We start from the raw sequence: 27671 nt of genomic DNA on the forward strand, positions 1-27671 counted from the left end.
TATTGATGAAAGTTTGATTGCCCTCCTAAGGCGCAGTCACGTACTCTGGACTGAAAACTGGAAACTCATGCCAGTGTTGTGGGCTCACCTCACACCAGTGCACATGTGTGTTGGAGTGGAGCACATGTAGAGTCTTGGGGTGGGGGGGGGGGCGTGTCATCAGAGGAGACCAGTGAGTGAAGAGAGATGGGCGTTCTCCTGTGTCTGTTAGTGCTGCTGTGCTGAGGAGGCACAAAGTCACACTTTGTTTGTAGAGAACAGAGTGGCATTCATCACTTCCACTGGCCGCTGCACACAGAGACTCTCATTGTGGCTTAACAGTATCCGTGTTTGCACATGTGTGATTATAATGCCTTGTAATGTGGCGCACCACAACCGCTTAATAACATCACGGTCATAAATGTCTGTTGCGTCTGTTCAGAGCAGCGACACACATCAGTCCCTCACCAGCCAATAAGATCCTCACGTTATGGTCATATTCATCTGAGCTGGAATCATAATAGCCGTGTGTAATAAGCATAGCATTAGTGTGTAATAAGGCCAGCCCCCACCCCAGCACACACACACACACACACACACACACACACACACACACACACACACACACACACACACACACACACACACTCTCTCTCTCTCTCTAGTTCTGGCAGCCTCACACTGCAGCCTCAGAGAGATATGTTAATGATGGGGCTTCACCAACCTGGATGCCGCCTATATTACAGCAGCATAGCACTTCAAAGACAGACTGCTCTCTGACCGAGTCTGTGCAGGAATAGAAACCCCAGAGTAAAGCAGTGCAAACATGCTCTCACACACACCCTCATGTATCCACACACACACACACAAACACACACACACACACACACACACACCAGGACAAGCAGAGAGTCTTATTGACTCCACTTTACGTGAGGAGAAGGTCGGGATCAACCACCCTCAGCTGCTCTCAGTGAGGCGGGAGCAGCCGGCGCTCTTGACATGTGGCGGAGCAGTCATTCTGAATCCTCATGGAAGTGAGAACAAGAGATAAAAATCTGAATATGTTGACAAATTATGTAAGTGTGTGTGTGTGTGTGAAGTGATGTTGTACAAGCTAATGGATGAGAAGGATCGTCTAGGGGGAGAAAAGAAAATAAAAAGACTAATTTTAAACTGAACTACACATCTCTCAATCACTCTCTCAAAATAACTTAATTTTGTGTGTTTATGTTTTGTAATTGACTTTTCTTGATGTTCTTGTTATTACCATCATCATTATTATTATTATTTATAGTAATTCTGTCTTTATTCTGAGCTGCTGTCTCCTCGCCTGCTGGTGGAGGACTCCTGATGCGTCTCTGCATATGTTTAAAACTAATCTTGTCTTTTGTTTTTTTTATTTGTATATTTTGTACTAATGTGAACTCTATTACTTATTTCTCTGTTTACACATTATGTAAATATCTTTCTAAATATCTCTACAAATGCAAGAACTTATAATGTACATACCGTCTTATTTACGCTTGATTTGTTATTGTTCTACTTGTTTTCTTCTTCTACCTCGTTTTCCTCTGCTGCAGTAACAAGTGTGGGATCAATAAAGGTTTATCTTATCTTATCTTATACAATAAATGATTGATCACAAAGGAACCTACAAATCTCTGTGTCGATGCCTCAGAATCATCAAAGTTTGACTCTGGCTTGTTTTGTTTATTTTGTCATTTCAGATACACACTGAAATTTCTGTCGTTACTTAAACGCCTCAGACGTGTCAGTAAAATCAGGACAGTGTTAAAAGGTTAGACACTGTATGACAGAGACGTGTTACATGAACATGTCCAGCCTCATCAGGGAGGCTGATGATAACTTGCACCACACAGGACTGAATAATTAGGGCAGACCACCTCGTAAGAAACTGAGCCGGGTGTAATTACAGTTTTGTGCTTTAGATAAAGAGCAGCACTGATAATAAAACAATATCAAAATCAACCCTTTCATTTTGAATGCAGGTGTTTGTTTTAACAAACCGGGTGTTTCCAGTTCTGTGTGTTTAATGAGACTGTGAATCAATTGGCTTTTAAATGCACAGAAAACAATGAGTCAGACCTCCCTTGTCTGCCGTACAAGCGATTAAATCCAAATCCATCGTTGCTGCTTTATCTGAGGTCAAAGGGTGAAGCATGACTCAAATAAAAAATGGATGCTGTCTGGCAGTGCAAAGGCCCTCCACAGATGTCTCTGAAAAATGTCCATTAGTCTCATTTGTGGAAGTGAAGACAGGATAACTGAGTCTCTCTGTGTCTGAGAGCCCACGGCCTCAGGTCGGCTGTGAAACTGCAGGACTGTAGGAAACACTGTTTTGAATCAGTGGGGTGGTGATGTAGTCTCTTCCCTAGAAGCTGGGAGGCACAGGAGCAGCTCTCATCACTCAACCGTTATCTATTCATTATTTATATCTTCCAGATGACACTACACACTACGACCCATCCTGTCAATCAGGTGCTGAGGCAGCCAACCAAAAACCAGACCCGTTTACTCGAACCAGCACCATATAAATCCACCACCAGCTGCCTGTGAATTAATCTCTGGCAATCTGCCATCCATTCTCTCCCTGCCTCTCCTGCCTCAGCACCACAGTCCACTGACGGTGACAGCAATGCAGCGGTGATTTAAAAAAAGCCTTTAAATGCCGCGTGGAAATATAATCCATAATTACATTTTCTTTTCTTTTTTTGCACATGCAGGCCCACGCCATAGTCTGTGGCCTGCGCATGGTTTTCCATCTCACTCAAACACCCTGACATCTCAAAGGGCTGCACCGTGTGTGCGGACGGCTGTAGTGAAAGATTACATCTACACAGACCTAAAGGCGCGGATCGATACGCAGCCGTCAACTGTAGATTAGCGGATGCTGCCGCACTGGGATTACAGTCTATTAATTGCAGACTAAAAGGCGCGTGGAGAACAAAGAATCCGGCCTCTGCTTTTCTCACATTAAACCGCGCATGAGCTCAAAATGTGGTTCAACTGATCAGCGATATTTCTGCGTTTAAACACAGAATCATTTATGACAATTTGGCCTGTTGACATCGGCGTTTGCGCATTTCAAGTCGCATCAGATCCCAAGTCCCAGCCCATTTACAGCACACACACATGCACACGCGCGCGCGCGCGCACACACACACACACACACACACATCTGCGAAGGATGGAGCAGAAGATCTGAGCAGGTCAATGAGAAATGAGGTGGGAGACAGAGACAAGGTCACCAGCGTCGTGAAAATGGAAAGAAAACAATCAGAACCATCAACACGAACAACAGAAGAAGAAGAGAGGGAGAAAAATCCAGCACCTTTTTGTTCCTAACGCGAGTCCTCCTCCTCCTCCTCCTCCGCCTCCTCCTTCAGATCAGCGCTGAGGTAACACCGGCTCCGGCTGCTCCGACCCTTTTGTGTTGCTGATGCTGCGGGTGCCCGACAGGGAGACGCACGCACGCACCGGCCGTCAAGCCCCGCACAGCTGCACGCGTGCGAGATGGAGATGGGAGGGTGTGGCTGCGAGAGAAAGGCGAGAGGCGGCGGCGGCGGTGGTGGTGGTGGTGGTGGTGGTGGTGGTGATGATGGTGGCGGTGGCGGTGGAGCACAGAGCGCCGCCAACATACGAGCTCCTGTCACGATGCGAGCACGTTACTGTAACGTAAGCTCGTGCCTGTCGGAAGTAATTAGTAGGAGAAAGGAGGAGATGAATGGAAACGGTGCATCGCTCCGGAGGGGAAGGTGCTCATCCCACCGGGATCTGTGGTTTACTGTACTGGGAGGGGGCAGTGAACTCACCATACAACTGTAGACCTATTTATAACCATCACTGCTCTTAGTCACTGTGTTTCTCTCACACTGGTTCCGATGATACAGAGTAATACTGTATAATAACTGTAGTTCAAACTCACATCTCTGAGCCTTAATGAGCATAAAGTCCAGTCTATCTGTCAGTAATCTTCAGTTGAATGTTAGGGACTGTACGAAAATTATTAGGGGGGGCGGGGTCAGAGAGGAGGAGGGGCTTTGTGTTTTAACTGTTGTTCCTCTTTTATTATTATTTATTGTCCAAAAATTTGTAATAAATAAAAAGTTACATGACAAAATGGCTGTTTTTAAAAATATATATTTAACAGTGCTTTTTTTTTAAAAATCAGCTTTCTGGAAGAAACTATGGAGTCATGAGAGCGCCACGAAAAAGAATAAATACAAAATAATAGACAATAACAAGCAAAAACAATACGTTAAATGCAAAAGCAACAGGTAAAGGCATTTTTTTCTATTGTTTTATTTATTTCTCTTTATATTTCCACATTTATTTATTTATCTATAAATTCCTTTATTCATTCCTGTTTATATTTCCACATTTATTTTCTTATTCTTTTACAGATTTATTCTTTTTAATGACTCCATAAGAAACACGCCAACATGCCGAGCACTGCAACTCCCTGGAATGAAAGGGCAGAAAGTCACATGAAACAACCTCCGAACATCAGACATGAACCTGTTGATACAAAGGTTGAAAAGCTTGTTTTTTATTAACATATTTATTAACAAATAAATATGTTTTAACTTATTTTTACAATATGAAACTTTGATTTTTTTATTTTTAATAATTTTACTCACATTACTTATTTAAGATTACTTGATGACGCAGATACATGATGCAGGACGTGTGCGCAGGATCAATATCAGAATCTATTTTGTCCATATGTAATAAGCTTTACAAACTAAAGGGGTGAATATATAACCCTATATTTAGATTTACTATAACAAAGTTGATATAACCAATAAAAAATATGCTTTAAAAAAAAGTACCTACTTTGCGTTATCATGTTAATCACACTGGATGAAAAGTTAACTCCTGGTCAGACTCATTAAAACGTGTTTAGTTGGTTAAAGACTGTGTAGGCCTAATGTTTGCCTTTTGTGTAGAAGTTGATGAACTTCAGAGTCTTTTGATGTGAATGTGATGTTCAGAGTTTGGACTCTGGTTTACCACCAGGAAAAGATTAAGAGCGAGCAACAGCCCTGAGCAGAAAGGTTCAGGTAGCATCTGATTAAAGACTGTAAAGACGCAGGATTTATTGGTGCTAATGTGCAGTGATCATGTTTTGAATCAGGCTCTAATGGTAATGATTAAGTTTATGATTAAGTGGATGGATGTGGCTGACTCAGCTCACTGTTCCTCCACAGTGAGAGGAGCCAGGTGACGTGGCTCTGAGCGATTTTACAAGAACTGATCTCCACCGGATCGTGACTAAAGACTCTTCACTGTATTACAGACGTGAATCTAACAGCACCGTGACGCCTGTGAAACACTGTCAGAAGACGGTTATTTCTGACTGGGAGTATAAACCATTTGGAGAACGTGAATGCAGCAGAGAGGGGTATAAACACAGGAAGTGTGTGAACAGGGCTAAAAATGAAGAAGAATGAAGTGGGCCATTACAACTCGAGTGTTGTGCTTATGGTTCAGTCGCAGTCTGAGTGTGTCTTTGACTGTAGAGACCTTGTTGACTCCTCAATGAGTGTTCAAGAACAGACTGAGGGATCATAAAGCTATACAGCGGCCTGGGTTCGAATCCGACCCATGACTCTTTGCTGCATGTCATCACCTTCCTGTCTCTCTCTCTCTGCTACTCTAATAAAGGCATGAAAAAAAAAATAACTAAAAAAGAGAAAAATTATTGGGAGTTAAGGTTCAAGGGTTCTTTGAGCTTTGGCTAAACAAGGCAAACACAGCACACACTAGCTGAACTACATCTCCCAGATTGCCTGGGGGCATTTGAGGAGTCCCTGGGAGGAGGTGCTGGGGACTGGTGTGTTCACAGCACCTCCCTCTGCAAGGCCCCACAACACTCCCACACCTTTCTGTAGTTATAAATATGCCTACATTAAGGTATTCTGACGAAATAAAATGATCATGAATTGTATTCACGTTAGTCTTTATATGTTTTTACTCTTTCTAGTGGAAAAATACAGTGGATGACTTTATTTTGAAAATGTTAACCGGATCTCTTTTTTAAAAGTCTGGCTGTTTTTGATATTAGTGTCTTCAGATGAAAACGCCCCGTGAGAGGAAATTAATAAAGAGCAAGACAATGTGACAGAGTCCAGGAAAAGGAAGTTTTTCCACTGTAGATAAAGTGTTTGCGACATGTAACACGTGAAGTTGGTTTTATTTTGACAGTTCAAACAGGAATCGATATATTCACGCCGGCTGACTTCACGCAGTTTAAAAGTTAAGTATGGGTACGTGGTAGATAACCGACGGTCTCTTCTGACGTAGTCGTTAACCGTAAACTTTCAAACAGCCGATAGGTGTGGATCAGAGCAGCCGGACACCCAGCATGGCTCCCCGCAGGCCGGACTCCGGGGTGAAGAGGACCGGGGCCGCGCGCAGCGGCTCGGTGATGAACTTTAGGACCACGGTGAGCTCGGGCTCGGTCCGCCGCAGCTCCGCCGTGCTGCCGTCCGTGCTAACGTTCCTGGTGATCGTCGCATCCGGAGGCCTGCTGCTCATGATAGAGAAAGGAATGCTGAACAGCATGGATACGCCTCCACCCCGGGGTAGCGGCAGGCGGCTGGACTCCATCCGACAGCCCGGGAAGCACAGCTCGGCTGCAGTGGACGTGGAGTCCCAGGTAACAGTCGTGAAAGGCACCGTGGAGGTCTGCCGGAGGTTGACCGGGCTCGGTGTAGCCTGCAGGGGTTTTTTTTGCTTTGTCTGCGGACTTATGTGAAGGCATTTCACAATATTAGCAGATCTGCCGTAAACAGGATGAAAAGCCGCAGAGGCGTTTCCTCACTCAACCACAACACGTTCATGTGTCATTTCTCTCTTTTAAAACTTAATGCGTTGAGCAGAAACTTTCCTGCAGGCTTCAGAAGTTGGATCAGGTGGGAGCTGGGTGTGTTTACCCTCCACAGCAGCCTCCTATAATCAGTTCCTTCAGCTGACTGTTCAGTTGTTTTTGTTTTAAGTCCATTACACATGTAAAAGCCCAACTAGGGATTACCACAGCTATAAACTCTCTGAGCAACACATTAGTTTAATACTCGGTTTTGAAAGTGTTAAATTGCATTTACCCAATCAAATAAATAAATAAATAAACTAGTACCACTTCACAATAAGACCCATATAAAGGATTTATAAATGGTTTATAATAACACTTTATAAATCACAAACAATTATAAACAAGTTTTAACAGTTGATGCAGGCTCACAATTTGGCAAGATCAAACTAATGTTAACTACTCATTAGTATTACTAATGACTTACTACCATTTATAACTGGATAAGGAGCCTTATTGTAAAAGGAAAACACATCATAATTTATTAATGAGCTACAATAAGACAGTTATAAGATTGTTTATTTTGTGATTATAGTGTTAACATCTAAATTAATAACCTAATTATAAACCATTTATAAATCCTTTGTAAGAGTAGTCTTATTGTAAAGTCGGACCAATAAACTAAACTAATATTTCTAAGTGTTGGGCAGCAGAGATTTAGATTTCCTGACTTCTAGTCTCCACTGTGGGTCATATTTCAAAAACATTGTACTTCACTTCCCATAATCCTCTGCAACTTTACAAAAGGTTTTCACATCTCAGTAATACTGGTGTAAAATAGGTAAAATGCTCCTTTCTGTGTCCACGTGTAGATCCTCCAGGAGATCCGCAACCGGACCATCAGGACCATGTGCAGCCAGAAGAACATGCCCCACAGCATCTGGTCTCTGAGCCCCCTGCAGAGGAAGACGCTGCTGCAGCACGTCCTGGTCAACGACGAGTACCACTTCCTCTACTGCTACGTCCCCAAGGTGGCGTGCTCCAACTGGAAGAGGGTTCTGAAGGTTCTGAACGGAGCGCTGGAGAGCGTTGACGTCAACATCAAGATGGACCACCGCAGCGACCTGCTCTTCCTGTCCTCTCTGAAACCCGAGGAGATCCGCTACCGCCTCAAGCATTACTTCAAATTCATGTTCGTGCGGGAGCCCATGGAGCGCCTGCTGTCTGCCTACAGGAACAAGTTTGGAGAGATCGAGTCCTACCAGAAAAAGTATGGCGTTGAGATCATAAAGCGGTACAGGAAGGGCCGCGCCAAGGACTCATCCGTGAGAGGAGATGATGTGACCTTCGCGGAGTTTGTCCGTTACCTGCTGGACGAGGATGTGGAGCGTATGAACGAGCACTGGATGCCGGTGTACAACTTGTGCCAACCTTGTGCCGTGTCTTATGACTTCATCGGCTCCTACGAGCACCTGGAAAGCGACGCGGAGTTTGTGCTCCAGCGCATCGGAGCGCCTCCTTACGTTCACTTCCCGGAGAGGCAGACGTGGTACAAGCCGGTCACCACAGAGACGTTACACTATTATCTGTGCAGCCTGCCACAGAAGCTGCTGAGGGAACTCCTGCCCAAGTACATTTTAGACTTCTCCCTCTTCACTTATCCGCTCCCCAACACAACCACTGAACACTGCCGGCATTAAACGTGCAATGTCTTATAGTTTGGAGATTATTTTTTATAGAGAATCATTTGTATTATTTTTATGCTTAGGGAGCGTTGACGGCTGTTACACATTTTTTACTTGAGATGTCCTCACGTCGTTGCAACATGCTGATTATTGGAGGAGATGGAGACTTGACGTCAAAACCACTAAAGCTTGAAATCAGCTGCAGACAAAGGAAAGTTACTGAGATGTACGTTACATACACTGTTACTATTACAGTAAAGGAATCACTTCACTCGACAGACGCAGATGTAAATAAAGTCGTTTCTTCATGTAGATATTGGCGGAGATGAAGGGTTAATGGCTTCAGTGGGCATTCAGTGGTTTAGCAGGCTAAAACACACACACACACACACACACACACACACACACACACACACACACACACACAGCATGTACCCAGAGGGCTGTGGGGTTTAAATCAAGCCTCTTTCCCATCTTTTCTATTTACTTTCATTATATTCCATCTAATAAAAGCAGAAGTTCCAAGTGTTGTGATGTACATCGCTGCAGTTTCTGTCATTTTCAATTGTTTTATTTTGTGAATAATTTAATAATTTAGACATCATTAAAAAAAAACAACAGGAATATTAAACATAATACACAGAACCACAGGGCTGAACCAACACTTCCCTTGCTACACGTGTGAGGTTATAGTTGCTGAGAACAATTAATTTCTAAGGCACTAAGTTAAGTCCTAATTCTATCAGTGGCTGTACAACATACTGACAGAGAGGAGGCTCCTGTTATGTAACAGTCTGTTCCAATGTGAGCTTTAGTGAGCATGATTTCATCCTGGGTGCTTCAGGATAGACGGGGAATAAAGTTGTACCGAGGTATCCTACAGACTAATTAATACTCAGACTTATAAAGACCTTCACAATTCACGTCCAGACTTCAGACTTCAAGCACAGGCTTCTAGTGGTTTCTGACTCACTCATCGGCGCCTTCATTTGCCCCGTCTCGTTGTTAATCCTTGAAGCTCACACTTCTGAAAAGAGGAAGGGAAGAAAGTTCAGTCACATGAGAAATAATTGTTAAAAATAGTTATGGTTCGTTCTTTTTGGCTTTTATTAGTTTTCATTGATCAAAGGACCAGATCTGGTTTTTAACCCAGATTTTATCCCCCAACATCCAAAAATGATCATTCCCGTTTGACAAACAAGTATATTACTAAATATAAAATATATGTAAAATAATTAGCCCTAAAAACAGCTTCATCATTTTCATTTTCAACGTCTTACTTGTCTGCGCACTTGTCAATGGAGCGTTCCAGACTTCGGAGGATGGAGCGCTCCGGGGAGATGTGATGAGAACCGGAGGAGATGCTGAGGGAGGAGAAGGACAAACCCTGCCTGCGCATCTCCTGGATCGCCCTCTCTCTGAGGACAGACAGCAAGACGAGGTCACAATGTGCTGCGTCTCCAGCGTGTTGTTTACGTCCTTGTACTACATGCGTTAAAGCTTTTCAAGTACTCGACTACTTATACTTACTGTAGCTAATCACGCTTTTCTATAACTATATTTGAGGAAAGCTGAAACAATCAGTCAATTAATTGATTGTCGAAAACAAAAAACTAACAATTTTGATCATTTGAAAAAAAAAGAAAAGTCAGAAATAACTGATTCCAGCTTCTTAAATGTGATATAATATAATATGTGGTATCACATCAGCTGTGACGCCTGTCAACATGTTCACGTTCCGACCCACGAGTCCTCAGTAGTTACATCATTACATTTACTGGTCTGGCAGTGAGGGTCATCACTGAAGCTTCAGTGCAGCAGGAAACCTTGGTGTAAGAACTAAATACTACATTTATTCAATAATGCAAAGAGCAAGAAGATGCAGTGAAAGTTGACAGTAAGAGCTAGTTAGACGTGTTAGTGTGCTGGAGGTGTTAGGAGAGGAGGTGCTCTCTGAAGAGAGGAGACAGGGAGAGATGCTCCTGCTCTGACAGCTTCAGTAGCTTGTTCCACACAAAACTAGTTTAATACGGGTTAATAATCTAGCTCCTGAACACTGCTGTTGCATTAACTATGCTACTCATGTAATTATGAGGCTACAGGATAAATTATACATTGATATTAGCCGAGTTACGTCTGGGGGTGGGGGGGGGGCAGTGTGAGGACCAGCAGTCGTCGACCTCACCGTTCGAATCGTTCAGTGGTCAGCTGTCTTTTCAGAACATCCATCTCCGTCTGCAGCTGAGACACTTTACCACGGAGCTGGGACACCTCCCGGGAATGTTCCGCACTGAGTGTATGTACACACAAATAATATTCAACTTTTTTTTTTCTTTTCTTCACATTTAATTGTTTCATTTCAAGCACTTTATTGAATTGGATTTGTTTACGTTTTGCTGTCAGCCAGCGTGAGTCTGTCACGAAGGAGTTTCAGCTCCGACTCCCTCTCGCTGGCTGTCAGGTGAGTCTGGAACTCCTTGTGCCGATTGGTGGAGAGCAGCGTCTCAAGGTTACGGACGGTCAACCTCTCACTGGCCAGCTGCTTCTTCAGTAGCTCCGCCTCTGACCGAACATCCTCCAGCTCTCCTGTCACCTAACCAACGTGCACACATTGACAGAAAGCACAAGTATGTCAGAACAGAGAACTGCTGCCGGCGAACGTTTCACAGCCGTGTGTTTAAAGCGAAGTCAAAGCCGCAGTGACCCTCACCCTCTCCAGGTCCATGCTCTTGGAGGTGAGCTGACGTGCGGTGAGCTCCTTGCCAGAGTCCAGTTTGACGCAGAGCTCCCTGACTGAAGCCACATCTGAGAGGAGAGTTGCCTTCTCCTCCTGAGCTTTGTGTAGCTCCTCCTCTATTCGGGACATCCCGCGAACCAGCGAAGATACCTGGGCCTCATAAGCCTGCAGGGCCTGCGTGTGCTTAGGAAAACAGCAGGGTGAAAGGTTCATTTACCTCACGTCAGTTAAAGAGTTGACCTAGAGTAGCTGCTGGAAATCTTTCTCCCTAACACGGATGTATCGGCTGCTCGTTCCAGCTCGTGTCTCACCTGATGGATTTCTCTCTCCTGGTGGCCGACAGTGTCGCGGAGGTGCCTGCGTTCTGTGTCTGAGGAGAGCAGCTCCAGGCGAATGGAGTTCGTGAGGCCCTCAGCCTGCTGCAGCTTCTGCTCGCGCTCCTCCACCTCAGAGTGAGCCATCCTGAACCTCTCCAGCAGGTCCCTGTTCTCCTGCTCCTGTGGGTCAAACACCGAGCTAAGTGAGACTGAGTGGACACCTATGGGACGTCCAGACACTGTGGAAAAGGAGGAGTAGGAGCGTGCGGCGCTCTCTTGCCTTTGTGGCCATCAGTTTCTCGATTCTGGACACTTCAGAAATGTAGGAGTGGACTCTCAGTTTCAGCTCATCCTTCTCATGTAAAGCCTCTTCCATCTCCATGTGAACAGCCTGCACAGACACACACGGGACACAGGAGGAGCTGCTGTTATCTCTTCACCTTCTCTACGTGGGACACAGAAGAACTGAACACAAGCTCTAATACACACTTGGTTCTCCCTGGTCATTGTGGCCAGGTCGTCCTGCAGCCTCCTGTTCTCTCTGATGGTGATTTCTTTGTCTCTCCTGAGTCCAGCCAGCTCCTCCTGAGAGGCGTCCAGCTGCCTCCTCAGGCTGGTGATCTCCCTCTCTCTGCTGTTTAGCGCCCCCTGCAGCTGACTGAGAGGATCACACATTAATGTGTCAGACTTTTATCATGGCGTTCTGTTGTATTAGAAAACCGACCCAGGGAGCTTTGAGACCACGATACTCACGCTACTGAGCTCTCCATCGTTGTAACAGTGATTTTCACGTCTTCCAGGGTGTTTTCCTGTGGAAACGCTTCATTAGTTCTCAACTTATGGCTCAGAGACAGAATTTAATCCATCACTTACTGTACATTGGAATAGGCAGTACAGACAGGGACCAATACTTTTTCATTGTACAGAGTTTGTAATCCTGATATTTGTTTGTGATGTCTACCTTCGTGGAAAGCTCCTCCTGCAGAGCAACCAGCTTTTCAGTCTTTTGATCAACTTCATCCTGGAGAGCATCTTTCTCTCTATCCAGGGCAGAGACCGACTTCTGAAGAACAACCACGTCCTCCTTGTGCTTGGAGCCCCGCTGACTCAGCTCCCCTGGCGGACAAACTCAAATCAGGCAAACAGCCGAGCAACCGCAGAGAAGAGACTGCAGAAGAACAACACAACCCTTGATTCTAGACCTCATCAAATCAACAAAGGTTCACCTATTCTCTCCTCCAGTTTCTGGATCTGCCCGTGGGCAGCGTGCAGCTCGTTCATCTTCACAGAGAGCCTGTGCTGGGTGTCAGACAGAGACTGCTCCATCTGCTCCTGCAGCAGCCTGTAGAGAGACAGGGGAAAGCCAGTCAGTCCATCTGTAAGGCCCTGTTCAGACCTGGCATCAACCTGCGTCCTCAGTGATCCGATCACGAGTGGACAGCTCTAAGTTCATCAGTTCACACCTGGCTTTAAAATGCATCTTCACAGAGAGGGAGGGAGATTTCTGATTCATGAAACACACAGGATAGTGAGAAGACACTGACAACACTTGAAATTTGCTGCAATTGTAAGACTATATGAATTTAACTTACTTTCTGGCAGCAGTAATATTATTAACATTTAAACTTTCATTATTGTTTTGACACGAACCTCAGAGCGTTACACTCGGCCCTCTGCTGGGCCGCCTCCTCTGCGTTCTGGACCAGAGCGGCAGACCGAACCTTCAGCTCCTCCTCCACAGCCTCCCTGCTCTCCTTCAGCAGACACACCTGTGACCGCAGGTCTAGTCTCTCCTGCTCCAACTGCACCACAATACACACAAAGGTAAAAACACAGCAACACAGAGCCACTAAGGACCAAAGTTACAGTAGGGAACGTTATAATAATTCTCTGCTGCGGCTTTTGAGATCCAGTCAGGGGAAAATGTTGGAGCAGATTTACAGAAACATCAGGCTTACACTCTTAAAGGCATTTTCCAGGTCAAGAATCCTGCTCTCCTCCCCCTGTCTGTCTGTGAGAGCTGAAGTCTGGGCAACCTGCAAAATGTGTGAATATCAGTGTGTTAGGCTCCGTGCTGTCCATTCAAAGTTATGAGAGAGAGAGAGAGAGAGGAAAGTTAGGGAAGTGACTGTCTAACTGACTTATTGACTAATGATAATTTCAGCTGTAAATTTGAGCAACTTAAACATTCCAGATATGCTTAACTTTACTAAAGTAAACATACTGACTAATCAACAACTAAAAATGAGTCTGACCAATAGTAAGGACAGACTACAGATGTGTAATCTACAGATATGTACTGGTTTCACTGCAGATTTATTAACTTATCTATATATAATTATTATTATTATTATTATTATATGGTAATACGTGTATGGAGCAACAGAGTCATGTGCACCGTGGAAGTGGTTACTCTGGGACTAACCTTTAATCTCTCCATCAGTGTGTCTCTTTCAACGCTCATCTGCTCGATGGTGATTTCTGCCTGTCTGAGCTCCTCCTGCAGCTTCAAGACGTCAGCTGACTTATCCGTGCTGCGGGCCAGCTGTAAATCCTCCTGAGCCTGAACCAACAACAACGTTTGGTCTTCAGAAGAAAATAAGTCATTTCAAGTGCACACCTCATGACACGTTGTTTTTAAAACTCACCTGTCTGAACAGGGTTTTGAACTGGTCTCTCTCGGTGCAGAGGGCCTTCACGTTGTTTTGGATGTCCTCCATGTGCTTCTCAAAGTCCAGCAGAGCGGCCTTCAGCTCGTCTCTTTCCTTCATGACACGGAGCAGCTCTGCTTCTGCGATACTTCCCTGAAAATTTGAAGCCATTAAACTGCAGATTCTTTGCATCAGAAATTACTTAAAGACCCCATGAAACAAGAACAGTCATCAGATTTAGCGATTTCTTACCCTTGTTACCTTGGACCTCGGACTTCTGCCTCTTCCTGGACTACGACTCGGGCTTAAGTCCAGACCACCGGCCCCTCGGACTCTTTTGTAGCGCTCAGCCTCCAGGCGATAGTAATCTCTCTCCTCCTCTAGACTCTTGACAAATGCGTCCAGACGTGACGGGGAGCGTTCCCTTCCACAAACACCGTGTTTAGCCCGCATGGTCTCCAGCTCCAGCACCAGGTCTTTGTCTGGTCAGTGATACAATGACATCAACAATTTAAAGTTGCTTAAAGAGGAGCGTTCAACAGCTGAGGTACACCAAACTGCTGCTCACCAGCTGCCATCATTTTCTCCATCTTGTCCTGGAGCCTGATTTTCTCATCCTCCAGGAAGTTCACCAGTCCCTCCATTTTCTCATTCTGCTCTTTGAGCTCCACCAGCTGATCTCTGAGATGGTCTCTTTCAAATTCACCTTCAGCCTGCTCCTGGATTCAATCATTTCCAACAGACTGAGCTTTTGGTTTGTGTAACATTTCAACATGGGACAGGTTTTTATCAAAGAATAGTGGTGTATGTTCACTCAGGAATTACAAACTAAAACTCAGGAGTATTTCTATGAAGAAAATATAGTATGAGAACAGATTATACTGTAAATACCTTCCTTGTATTTGTGATTACATCCTCCAAGTCTTCTATGATTTTCTGTTGCCTTTCAATTTCTTTCTGTTGAGAAAACATTTAACTTTTGTTGGATTGTTATCATTATTCTAACCCCCACTTAGTTACCTTAAGCACTTATAATCAACGCCTGTAAATACAGTACATTTTCATTGTAAGTCTTTCTCATATTCTCACTTTAGTTTCTTGGAGTTCCATGTCAGCGGTTTCCAACACCCGCTCTTTGTCCATCTCCAGCCGCTTCGCGAGGTCGTCTATGTGTGTCAGCTCTTCACACAGTTCCAGGTTCTTCAGAGACAGATTAGCCACTTCAGTCGAGGCGTCTTTCTTCTTCTGCTGCAGTCCTTCTACCTTCTGCTCCAGCGTCCTATTGGTCTCCTGCAGGTACTCAATCTGTGGAACCCAAAGACATAGATACCAGTCAACAGGCAGGATGGTGGGTAGCAACCATGCAGACTTCTTTTCTTCCAGAGGAACTGGCTGAAGACCATAGTGCATATTAAAAAATTATTCCACATGCGTTGATAAATGATAGTTAATATCCTCTATGACAACTACACTTGCCTGAAGGTTAAGATGAGAAATCAGCTTCTCGTTGCTGCTGTTTTGAGCCTCGAGAGAGATGACATCATGAGGCCGCCCTCCTTGGAGAACACGATTCAGACGCTCGATCTCTTTGTTCCTCTCCTCCACCTCATAGAAGTAAATAAGAATAAAACAACACTTAACGTCCTCCATATGAACATTTAACGCATCACAAATGTAGAAGCTTCTAGTTAATTTATTTCTTACCTGTGTGTTTAAGTGTTTTATATATTCTTGAGCATTCTCCAGGTCCAGTTTGACCTTTATGATGTCTTCCTGTAGCTCATGAATTCTACAAATCAAACTCACAGTGAGTAAAAACAGAAATGATGCAAATACAATAATATATTTCAGCTGTTACAAAAGAAAACAAACCTTCCGTCCGCTAACAGCAGCAGGTCAGCTATGTACGGATCGTCAGGCTGCGACACAGGGTAAGCTGATATGGAGGAGGGAGTTGTGAGCTCATCAATCTGCATCCTCTGACGTCTGAAAGGAATACTGCGCTTCTTCCCACCTGTGAATGTCACGATTAACAAGTGACTTTTGAATGCTCTTTAAAAGTCAAACATGATCTCACCTGTCTTTCTCAAGAAACAGCATTTTTGAAACAAAGATAGTGCAGCCACTTTCATTGTGAAACTTTGGTCAGACAGCTGGTGTTTACCTGGTGTCTGCACCACAGCTTGCATGTTCTTCTCCTGGAGCTGCTGGATGCGCTCGGCTTTCGCCTTGCTATCCTTCTCCAGGCAGCGAACCTTGTGCACATACTGATTGTTTAAAAACTTCAGGTCAGATGTCTCATGGTCCAGTTTTCTGATGTGGGTCTTGAGCTCTGAAGCCAGACAAGATTTATGTGAAGTTATCAAAGCAGTCTTTTGTGGATGAGTGTGTCTCAGACTGTCTTGAGTAGTAGTTTATCACGGCTTACCTCTGGTGACACGATCCTTGTCCTCCTTCAGCTTCAGGACCTCGAGGTGCAGCTCGTTGTTCTCCCTGACCACCCGGGCATTCTCTGTCCTGTACGGCTCCAGAACAGCATCAAAGTTTCGGCTTTCTTTCTCGGTCTTACCGGCTGACAGTTTGGCATTGCGCAAGCTCTCAGTGGTGTGAACCAGGTCACTGTAACACAGAGAGAAGATCAGCCCTAAATACATTTAATCCACCGTGACTGCCTGGCTGATGTTATAGGATGAAGGCGAGGAGGTGCAGTGGGGGTGAAGGGTTTTTTTTTTACCTGAACAATTTCTCCACTAGTGGCAGTGACTCTATCCCCAGTGGCTGTCGGTAGCCCAGCTGATCTAGACGCTTTCTCAAGTTGACAAACTTCCTCTCTGCGCTGCTGTTCATGGCTATGGCACAACATAGCAGCGTTTACGTTGGTTAGCAAGGTAGCTAAAGTAAGAAGATACTTAAAACAACGTGAAATAAACAGCGTGCACTGTTGAGAACCGTGTCAGGTTATGAGAGTAGCGAACAGTGGCTAATTAAGCTCACTACCGTTAGCCAGGCGTTTATTGTTGGCTAACGTTAGCTAGCTAGCTTAACGTTAAGTAGCTAATAAGCCTATATTAGCAATCTGCGCACGTATCTATTGAGCTGCTTGTTTTTTAAGAGCTAACAAGTAGCATTAGCCCACCTGTCAGCACAGTTTGAAAACAGTTAGCCACTTTAAAAGCGTTAAATCTCAGGAAGTTTGCCTCAACTCACCTTGCTTTGAAGGATGGTGCTAACGTTAGCTTAACCAGCATCAACTTAGCTCTACATCGTCGACATAAACGTCTCGCTCGGACAAATTATTTTCATGACTTTGATTATAGCATCGCATCTCGTTCTCGGTTAAAGGTTGACCATCAACAGCTCCTCTGTTGACATGTTTCCGCGGTAAAGGGGTTTGAAAAGAGCGCCGCTGACCTCCGGTTTGGATTCGTCACCATGGAAGTTCATAGACGCGCTGCGGAACATCTGGAGCGGCTTGTTTTGAGAATCGGCGTCGTCCGAGTAGAAGGCGGAGGGGCGGGGTCAGGCTTGAGCTCAAGCATATAAACGCTATTCAATGCTGTGCGCTTAATAAAACAGATAAAAAATGGTACGATAAAGCTATGGAGGGTTGGCAGATGCAAATTTATTATGTACATATGGCATAAAGACATAAAAATATAACAAATATTTAGAGCAGAGTTGTTGACTCTCAAAGAAACAGGCGCACACGCACAATGCAGAGACATCTGCACCGCAACTCTTTCATTACAACACACAGACACACATAGAGGAAATGTTTCATCATCCAAAAAGCAATACAGGGAAGTTTGTAAATAGCTAATGTATGTTCAGCCAGTGTGAGGCAGTAGTGAATCACTAATTATCAGTGTGAAGCAGCTGGACTAATGAGACTGAGCAATGCTGGAGAAGTACTCCAACATATCCTGAATGGTAAACTCCATGGTGATCCCAGATCCAGGGTAGCATCTGCCGATCAAATCTTCAAAGTGCTTGTACTGACGGATGAACTCGTCCTGCATGGAGTGCCACACCACCTGGTGGAGTGAATCAGGAAGAGCAACAGTGAGGAATGTGACGCGGCTGACACAGAAGAGTATCTTCACGCCTTTAAAAACTCTGAATTTCTCACCTGCAGCAGACTTTCCTCCTCACACAGGTGTTTGTCCACCTTTTTGTAAAGGTTGTCGAGTCCCTTTTTCACCTCTTTGCCCGGGTATTCTTTGATAACTTTGCGTAGCTCTTGTTTGTTGAAGGCCAGCTGGTAGCTCACCTCCTCCTCACGAACACCCTGAGCTACACGTGCCTCAACTCCTTCAAAGAAATGCTGCAAGAGAGAGATGACAGTTTACCTATGATGCATTTAATACAAGTCAGGATTCCTATATCCTACATATGATTACTGATGATCACTCTAAACGATATTCCCTCTTACATTGAGTTTTTCCAGAGGCTGGCCCAGGGAGTTGATTACATAGGACTGCAGGTGATCTGTGTATTTGTGCTTGGCTTCTCGTCTCTCTGCGTCCAGGCAGGAGATCTTTAGACGTGACAGTGTGGAAAAGATGTGGTGGAAATTCTCCATCATCACAACGTCCCGAGGCGTCTTCTGGCTTTCATTGGCTACCTTCTCCACTGGAAAGACAATGAATATTCAGAGCTTAGTGTCTTGCCAATCAGTGTTTGATTCTGGATGACTGGTGGTTCTTACCGTTCATGAAGACGGCCCTGATAAGTTTAACGTAAGCTTTATCCAGGTCCCCTCGACGCTCTGCGTTGCGGAAGATTGTTTCAGCCAGCTCAGCAAACTCCTCAAACCCAGTCACAAAAGGCAGGATACCAACTTTGCTTTTCTTTGAAATCTTCACCTCCTCCATCTGTCTGATCTGACCAGACTGTGAGAAAACAACATGTAAGCCTTTTTTTTATTTCACTGAAATAAACCATACTTTCATTTAGGGATGTGCTGACAAGAACCAGAGACAAGAAAGCATGAATTTTCCTCGTCATACGGCGTCCACTCACAATGCACTTGTCAAAGTTCCTCTTGACAGTGACCAGCACATTTCCCAAAGTAGTGCTGAGGTACGAGGCCGGGTCAACGTTCTCAGCTGTCCACACGTGGTGACTCATCTTCACCAGCATGTAGAGAGAGTTGAAGCTGTCAATCTTGTCACCCAGAGCGATGAGACTGTTGAGCTCCGTCTCGATGCTCTGGAAGATTTTATTCATCATCAGCCGCACCATGTCTTTCCTTCAGTCAAGACAGGACAGGAAGTTGTGGAAAAGACAGAGGTGAGAGAAGAAGGGAGCGCCACATGAGATAAATATGAATATAATTTGGTTTCATTATAAATATATATATGATGTTTCTGGCTGTGAAGATGGGTGACCTTTGCAGCAGAGCTGTTCGAAGACGATGTGCGAGTACTCACTCTGATGACAAGGAGTGTCTGTGTTCTGCCTGGGGAGGCACTCTCGACAGCATGCCTCCATCTGACTCCTCTGTCTCGGGCTGCCAGGACAATGGACATAAAACATGACAAATCCAAACAAACATCTGCTGACGAGCACATGAATCTGAAAACATGCCAGCGTCTGTTATTGCTGTATTATTTCTTGCGATTCTTGAGAAAAATGTTCCAATTTCAGGCGGCTCCACATGAGTAGAGCAACTGATGCAAAGTGAAGTTAACGTTATTATTTTGGATTAGACAGTTTCATGTTACAACAGACTACACATTAGTTGGTGGCGTGCTGTTTGATTCTCCTGTCACAGATATTTCCTGTGCATGATCACAGATTTACCTGAGCGAGCGGGGGCGCAACTGTCGGGTGCTGCTGCAGCTTAAAGAACTTGCTGATGAAGTCTTGCTCTGCGAGACACAGAGGCTCCAGCTCACTGAGGACCTGCTCAAATATCTGCAGAGAAATACCACGTTTAATCCCACATCACAGAGCAACAGAGGAACACACAGCTGATTTGATTAAATCTGTGTATCTCTGGCTGTGTCACCTTGTCAAACTTGGTCCTGTCCGCCACGTCCAGGTCGGAGGCGGACATGTTGCCCATGTCCAGCAGCGAGGACGACTGGGAACGCCGGCTGTTGGAGCCCTGCACTGTCAGCTTGTTCAGGCTTGAGGTAGAGCCTGTCAGCTTCCCAGAGCTGCCATGAAGGCCTGAGACAGCACAACAAATACAGCGTTTAATCCTTTTAATGAAAAAGAGCCCAAGTTTTGGGAATATCATTCAAACTGCAGGTTTATGTCTGTCAATTATGACACTATTAAAAACAATTGAGTTTCAAAATCAATAAAAGACAAATGGTTAACAATGGTTAGCTTTTGTAGGCATTTATCATAGAATCAGATTATGTGATGATGCATTAAGCAGCATTGTGAACATTCAGCACAAACCAACCAGGTACGTGGCGAGGTAATGGTTTGTAGGGCTGAAAGTGTTTCAGGGTGGTGAAAAGAGTTTGAGCAACTTTTAGTGCAGTTGTGTAAGGCACAGTGGTGAGAAGCAGAACGGGTAATTAACAGTGGAAAAGCTCTGTCCAGATGGAGCGTACTTACTTTCCGTTTCCTGTTTGAGTGCACTTTCTTTCCGCGGAAGCGTGGCTGCAGCCAGTTAAAAAGGCAGGCATCAGAGACAGAGACAGGTTAGGCTTAAAACATGCAGCATGGGAGGAGTGAGGCCAGACGTTAGATGTACAAAGTTACATATATGCTGACGTGCGCTGCAGTTTATGTGCTCGTAGCTTTGGACAAACCTTTGGAAAACAAATTCTTTTTTCTTTTTTTTTGTTTTCAGAAGGAAAAGCTAATACAGAGAGCAGAAAGCAGAGTTCTATAATTCTGCCAAAACCAAAGCTCAACCAAGGATCCTATTTATATTCTAAAGAATAAAAAGAGTACAGAATTTATTATGTAAAAGGGAAGAGGAGACGTTATCAAAAGATAAAACATGAAGCAGAACATTAAACACTTTGGAAGAGAACATTAGTGAGGTGATGTAGAAAAGGCTGGAAAAGAATGAGGCCTTGTTTCCTTATTTAAACATTAATTTCTGTGTGACAGTACGATACAAATATTGGACAAAATACTCCGGATGCAGTGAAATTCACACAACCTTTGAGTGAACTACATGTTGCAAAAAAAGGAGAAAAAGACAAACAGATATGTTACTAAAAAAAAAAAATCCTAATCACACATAACAGCATCAAGTGCAGGAGACAGACATGCTTCATAACACGTCTCTGAATCACAGCTCTTACCAAACTTGCCCTTCGCTTCCTTGGTTGTTCCCGCCATCTTTATCTTGGCAACCTCGAAGAAGTCTTTGATTTCTCGTTCATATAGTCTGCTCATATAATCGACGTAGGTCTGAAAAAGAGAGAGAGAACATTTGTTTAGGTTCTCTAAACTCCATGTCCCAAGTATCACAGGAGTAGTTTGACATTTCTGAGAAAAACACTAGTTTCTTTTCTTGCTGAGTCAGATGAATATGAAACAAACAAAAAAAATCTATAAACAAACATCTTTAAAGTTCACTACTTAACATTATTATTATCATTATTATTATTGTTTTTTCAAATTATCTATAGATTTTGCGATAATGTCGTTATTGTGAATTCTTTTAGCCATGATAATCCTGCAGTGAAAATCTGACATCATTACAGCCCTAATTCTATTATTACTCTTTTATGGCTGTATTTATGACGAAGTTGGGGTCAAGAAGAGTTTGCTGTAAACTGCACTTGGCGTTACCACGGTAACCACACTGTCACCCAAGTGTGGTGTCAATCCTCTCTCCCATATCTTCCAAAATGTTTTAGCGGGATAAGAGCACTGACCCTCGACAGGCCCTCGTACTTCTCCCTGTGGGTGTTCTTCAGCCACTCCATGAGCTTGGCGTAGCGCAGCAGGTCCCTGTGGAGGGGGCTGTGTTTGGGCAGGGTCAGCTCTGCTGTGTGCTGGGACAGGGTGGAGCTCTGGTCATGACCCTGGACGACGGAGCGAGAGATAAAGAGACAGACATTTGCAGTATATTCAATTAAAGAGTTAATATAGACAAACCCACTGCTACTACGTCTCATTCCATCTTTCTGTTTACACACAAACACACCACACGTTAAGGGCGTTTTATCTTGCTTCCTATCATTACTTCAAATGACCATGAAACCAGATGTTTTTAAAAAGGTAAACAACTCAAAAATCCAACACCTCTTCGTCTTAACTTATTGACAAGCTTACTGAAAAGCAGAACTCTTACTGACAGACTGACGGTCGCCTCACTTCCCCTGAGTGTTAGCTTGTTCAGTCTCTAGTGCTTTTGCGCCGAGACATGCACGCAGAGCAGACAGGCACAGGATTTTATGATACGAGGCCTTTTGCAACAAAGCCATGTTAGCACCCAAACATAAAAAAGCCCTTAGCTGAGTGCAGACAGTCAGTGAAGGAGAAAGATGAACGGTGCCTCTTCAGCTCCGAGCTCAGATGAGAGATGTTAAGTCGTTAAAAACATATCCCATGCAAGAAATGATGGAGGGTGCCTGGAGGGCGTCTAAAGTAATGACATGTAAGTTGGAGTGAGGTATGCCAGGTCAAACATTAGCAAAGTGGGGGGAGGTGGGGGTTGCTGTGAGGGTACTCACTGGAAGTGACAGACAGGAGGACCTATAGAACTGAGGGATGGTCATTTTGAAGTGACTGAAGTGGTTGAACTGACACAGAGACAGAGAGCAGAGTGGGATGTTTCAAAGTGAGCAACACAGAGAGTCAAGAATAGGAGGGACACAACTGGAAGGAAACGACACAAGGAAGCCCAGGAAGAGAGTCACAGCTAAACAGGAAGTCCAGAGAGAGAGAGAGAGACAGAGAGAGAACAGGAGAGACTGTAGACCTCCATGGCGCAGCAGACTCACAATGGCAACGTGTGAGGACAACACAAAGTCTGACAGTCTCCTCCTACTTTGTTGCTTTTACTCTGCTTTATTATTCAGAGACATCAGGTTCCAGAAATAAATTATAATGAAATGTATATTTGTTTAAGCATGTATATTATTTTCTCAACTCTTGACTCTACATCAGTTTTACAAGAGTGATGTATAGTCTGTGTAATTTCACAGCTCAATATGACAAAGCATTCAAAGATGATTTAAACTGCATATACTTTTATGAAGATGGTTATTGCACCAGTGACCAATAATCTCTGACACTGAACTTTAAGAAGCAGAAAAGACACAAAGACAATGTCAGAAAGTCATAAAATCTAACCAACAAGAATATTACCAAATAATCAACCGGATAAAATTGTAAAACTAAAGTTTTCTGTACTTGCTTTTGCTGTACTTATTTATTTAAACCCTTTGTCATATTAATGTGCCTGTTACCTGGTGGACAAACACATTGTTGAGATGATTGGTGAGGCGACGAGCAAAGGTGTCTCTCAGCTCAGCGAACAGGAGCTGCTGCTGCGTCACAGCCATCAGCTTCTCATGGCCTATGACAAAAAAAGGAGACGTTTAATTTGATTACTTACTTCAAAAACAGCTACTAATGCCTTTAGTTGATCAACGGGTAATCGATAACACTTCATCTTTAAACCAACCTGGTCGGAGAGCCACGTTCATGCACTGCAGAAGAGCTTCAGAGGCGTTGATGCAGGCCTCGATACCTTTAGGGGAGGTCAGGTCTCCATCCTGCAAAGCTCTGATATGTCCCTTTGACAGGTCCATGTAGTTCTATGTGAGGAAAAACACACCAGGTCATCAAACAAAGTCCAGCAATCTAACAATAAAATTAGTATTCAAACACAAAGGTTTTCAAGATAAAAATATCTATGTTTTAAAACAGGTTTACACACAGTAAAACACTTAAAAATCAAGATGGGGACTACTTTTTTAAACAAAGTGGGCTCTGATAACTGTGTTTAGATCAACTGATTAATTTCATGCATATACAGTTGAAAACATTTTAACATGTACCAACCACTAAGAACTGGATCTCGTCCAGCAGTTTGCCATTGTTGGTGCTGCTGATCTGGATGAGGCGGTTGCTCTGGGAGATCTGGTCCATCTGCTCCTTGACACTCTGCAGCATCTCCTCATAGCTGCTCAGCTTTCCCTCAATGGTGTCCACCTCTGACAGCGCCTCATCCAGCAGCTGCATCAGGATATTGACCTGCTTCTCCGACGCCATGATGGACTGGATGTTGGCCTTAAAGTAGGAGACAATGAAGAGGGTATTTATATGTTTCTTTGTTTTTAAAAAGTTAATGCTTATGTCCAAACTCACAGGGAAAATAATGTAATTTAGAACTTTAATACTTTTCATTCTGGTTGCTTCACTCACTCCGTCTAAAACCTGCAGCTCCTTGGAGAGTTGCTCCGCAAAAGCCTCAGCGTTGGAGATGGCGTACTCGCACATCTCCATCATGCTCTCGATGTCCTGCTCCTCACGGGTGCTCAGCTCCTGGTAGTCGTCCAAAGCGTCCTCATCACCCCCGGCGACGCTCTGGCTCTCACCGCTTGGCACTGACTCTAAACCCATGAAAACAGATGAAAAAGCATGAAGAAGCCATGAGCACAAACAAACTAAGTTCAAGACACATTCTGCCATCCTCAAACACACCAGGCTTTATACTGTTCTTATGGGGACAACTACCCACATAAATACATTCAGTAACAGGGAAAGGCTTTTTAAATCATTCTCACTAAAGTGACTGAAGATATATTTATCTTAACAAGTCATAATCTGTTTTAGAATAATTAAGTCTTAAAACACATTTTAAATAAGCTATGAAACTGTATTAATTCACTACCACTGTTGAAAATATAACATGAAGTTTAAACCATAGTAAATCTAACTGCAGGTTATTTAACTCCATAAAACCACAAACAGTCTCAGGTGGTGGAAACAGAAGCACGTCTGCAGCCTGAAATGGTTTTTATCAGATAAACGTACTTCTTTATATTTGTTCTGCCTGATAAAATAGCTGCTCTAAGCAAAACTGCTGAACTAACAACTGCATTTTACATTGCTCTGGATCAATTAGAAACAATATGGGTAACAACTTTGGGTCAAGTTAAATACAGAGTACATTAATGAGCACATGTCAGTAAATAATCTTATGAATTATGATGATATGAACAAGTAAAAAACTAAGTGAAGTAAAAACATGACCTAGATGTGTGTTACGATTATTAAAATAAAAAAAGGAATCATGCTCATCCTTATTTACAAGTAATTCAAACAGCAGGAGCTTTAAGAAGGTAAGAGTCTCTAATGAGAATGGTGTCTTTGAGGTCATGAGCATACAATGGAGAGGAGTGAGGAGAGGGGGGAAGTTAAGTCCTACCAACCTTCCGCTTTAGGAAGTTCTGGCCAGAGAAAGTTTAAAAGAGAAGAGTGAGAATAAAGGAGAATTTAACACAGAAAGCCATACCACAAACCAGGATACAAAGAAGAAGAGATCTCTAGACATGCTATTAATAAATCAAATCAACTGAAAGCTGACAAAGTTCCTTATTTCTGGTCAAAATTAGAATACATCAAACATGACCAATACACACTAGGGTCAGCGCTAATGTTTTGAGAGAAAAAGACACGCCTTTAAGCAAATGTAATCAAATCATGAAAAGAGGCATGCGGTCACAGGGGTGGCTGAGGGATAGAGAGTTTCCACACCTTCCAGCAGCTGAGAACTGACATTCACAAACTCCACCTTCTTCCTCAGATAACGCTGGTTCAGCTTCCAGATGCAGGAGATGAAGGAGTTTTTTTCAGCCGTGCTGCTGGCCAGCCAGCGGTACACCTTCTCAAAATGAAGGTCGAATTCAGGATTTTCCTATAAGATAACAAATAAACCGAGAGAGTATTTTGAATCTGAACGAGGGAGAAAAATACCTTCTTGATGGTTATGGGTGACATAAAGGAAAGAGATACAAGAAATACATTATTCTCTAACCTTGCTCGCATCTTTGGCATCTACTTCTGTCAGATCTCGGAGCTCCCAGGTCTGCTGGCGCTTGTAAAAATCCCCTTTGTCAGATTTCTTCACCTTCACCACTTTAACCTGGACAGGCCTCTCTGTGGTAACTGGAGGAGGGGGGGGGGAGCACATTATTATTATCATTTAAGAAACATTTACCTTTTATGATTAATAGTTATTTACAGCTGCTCCTGTGGTTGTTACCCACTGACCTGTAGCACACAGGAAGCAGTTCTTCTTCTTCTTTCCTGCCTTGCAGACATTGACGATGCCGAGGAGCCGCTCGTCGTTGGGCGTGAAGATGTCCCTCTGGAGGGCATGCTTGATGGCTGTCATGGTGGAAACTGTAACACAGCACAGCATAATGTTGCAGACATGTAGGTGACTCACTGTACAGTCTTTGCAAATGTATGAAAGCGGAGAGCCAGTCCTGCTAATGAGAAGGGACAAACCTTCCTCCTGAGTGCACATGTATCAATCTAACATTTACTTAATTATATTTAGCATAAATTACAACCATTGTTCTTTGCGTTTGACTTATTCATGACATATTTTCAGCAGTTATCTTAACGCTAATGAATACTGGTGTCTTTTAGCCTGTCAAACACTCTTCTAACGGCAGCTAGCTGACATGTTTTCAGAGGCTGTTTACGTAAAAAATGTTAAAGACGTTAAAAACGAATTTCTTAAGGTAGATACCGGTGTTGGCCACGGAAACACTGCACTAAAAGTAATGAGGCCCTTCACAATGTAAATGCACCGATGTCCTCTCTGTGTGTTAGCTTGCTGGCTGCTAGCTTGACAGAGCTAGCTACAGTAGAACACGTAGAGTTTGACACTACGCCAGGGAAATAAACTAAACTGCACCTCTGTGGTTTCTTTTTTTTTTCTTTTAGTCAAAATGCTCTGTCTTTGTATTTTTGACAGAGGTATATGTCATTAGTTGCCGTTACCTTGTTTTGTCAGCCCACCAGCAAAGCACCGCCCTCTCCACTTCCTGGTTCTGTGACGTAGCTGTCATGTGGTGGTGACACTGTTGTCAACATCCAGCTCCACCCACAGAGGCTGAGCTGAGCTGAGCTGTGTGGGACTTGCTTTGTGATAATATGCCCATATTAAAACACAATATAAAGATGGACTCTGCTTCAATACCTGAGCCTGAAGCGCTTACGCTAAAATCTAGTTTCCTTCATTATTAGAGCAAATATACAGTATACATATTTTAAAATGCACCATATTTTCCTCTTCTTCTGTGTTTTATTTGAAGTGTTGAGCCATAAGAAGATATAAAAACGATCTCAGTGTAGTTTTACATCTCCTCTCTCAGGCTTCTCTCTGTAGCTCTAAAAACAACAGGTCGGTGAGCCAATCAGAAGAGAGGAGGCTCTGAGCCTCTCTTCTGGACCTTTTGAGACAAGTCATGTCACAGACTGTCTACATGATCTTTTCAGAACACCAGGTGGCATTGTGAA

At 43.7% G+C, this 27671-nt stretch overlaps 3 protein-coding genes across 6 annotated transcripts; 1 reads left to right on the top strand and 2 right to left on the bottom strand.

Annotated features, from left to right (window-relative positions):
- The first annotated feature begins 5995 nt into the window (after nucleotides 1-5995).
- On the top strand, nucleotides 5996-9037 carry chst14 (carbohydrate sulfotransferase 14). The gene is made up of 2 exons (XM_022751498.1): nucleotides 5996-6664; nucleotides 7687-9037. Exons 1-2 carry the CDS (start codon nucleotides 6371-6373, stop codon nucleotides 8512-8514), a joined length of 1122 nt encoding a protein of 373 aa, XP_022607219.1. The 5' UTR covers nucleotides 5996-6370; the 3' UTR covers nucleotides 8515-9037.
- Nucleotides 9038-9123: 86 nt separating this feature from the next.
- Nucleotides 9124-17480, bottom strand: cep135 (centrosomal protein 135). Its single transcript, XM_022751499.1, has 26 exons — nucleotides 17412-17480; nucleotides 16939-17053; nucleotides 16633-16823; nucleotides 16369-16536; nucleotides 16077-16218; nucleotides 15909-15993; nucleotides 15681-15809; nucleotides 15294-15509; nucleotides 15096-15161; nucleotides 14773-14923; nucleotides 14457-14686; nucleotides 14202-14357; nucleotides 13979-14116; nucleotides 13512-13589; nucleotides 13204-13355; nucleotides 12780-12895; nucleotides 12515-12669; nucleotides 12307-12362; nucleotides 12043-12211; nucleotides 11834-11944; nucleotides 11548-11733; nucleotides 11210-11419; nucleotides 10890-11092; nucleotides 10685-10789; nucleotides 9780-9917; nucleotides 9124-9526 (listed from the first exon to the last, which is right to left on the bottom strand). The coding sequence occupies exons 2-26, from the start codon at nucleotides 17049-17051 to the stop codon at nucleotides 9505-9507; spliced, it is 3486 nt and encodes a 1161-aa protein (XP_022607220.1). The 5' UTR covers nucleotides 17052-17053; nucleotides 17412-17480; the 3' UTR covers nucleotides 9124-9504.
- A 332-nt stretch (nucleotides 17481-17812) lies between these two features.
- On the bottom strand, nucleotides 17813-27201 carry exoc1 (exocyst complex component 1). 4 transcript variants are annotated; one of them, XM_022751537.1, is made up of 20 exons: nucleotides 27153-27201; nucleotides 26412-26543; nucleotides 26176-26306; nucleotides 25896-26055; nucleotides 25571-25588; nucleotides 24561-24748; nucleotides 24198-24425; nucleotides 23818-23950; nucleotides 23600-23709; nucleotides 22061-22210; nucleotides 21482-21590; nucleotides 20781-20825; nucleotides 20218-20381; nucleotides 20010-20123; nucleotides 19637-19716; nucleotides 19227-19455; nucleotides 18913-19096; nucleotides 18637-18836; nucleotides 18334-18528; nucleotides 17813-18238 (listed from the first exon to the last, which is right to left on the bottom strand). In XM_022751537.1, exons 2-20 carry the CDS (start codon nucleotides 26533-26535, stop codon nucleotides 18086-18088), a joined length of 2715 nt encoding a protein of 904 aa, XP_022607258.1. In that variant the 5' UTR covers nucleotides 26536-26543; nucleotides 27153-27201; the 3' UTR covers nucleotides 17813-18085. The 4 variants fall into 4 exon arrangements, with proteins under 4 accessions (XP_022607258.1, XP_022607259.1, XP_022607261.1 ...); XM_022751538.1 differs by lacking the exon at nucleotides 25571-25588; XM_022751540.1 differs by lacking the exon at nucleotides 20781-20825.
- Nucleotides 27202-27671: the final 470 nt, after the last annotated feature.

This window comes from Seriola dumerili, unplaced genomic scaffold (genome assembly GCF_002260705.1).
Source record: "Seriola dumerili isolate Sdu_G_001 unplaced genomic scaffold, Sdu_1.0 BDQW01000155.1, whole genome shotgun sequence".
NCBI classification, from domain to species: domain Eukaryota; kingdom Metazoa; phylum Chordata; class Actinopteri; order Carangiformes; family Carangidae; genus Seriola; species Seriola dumerili.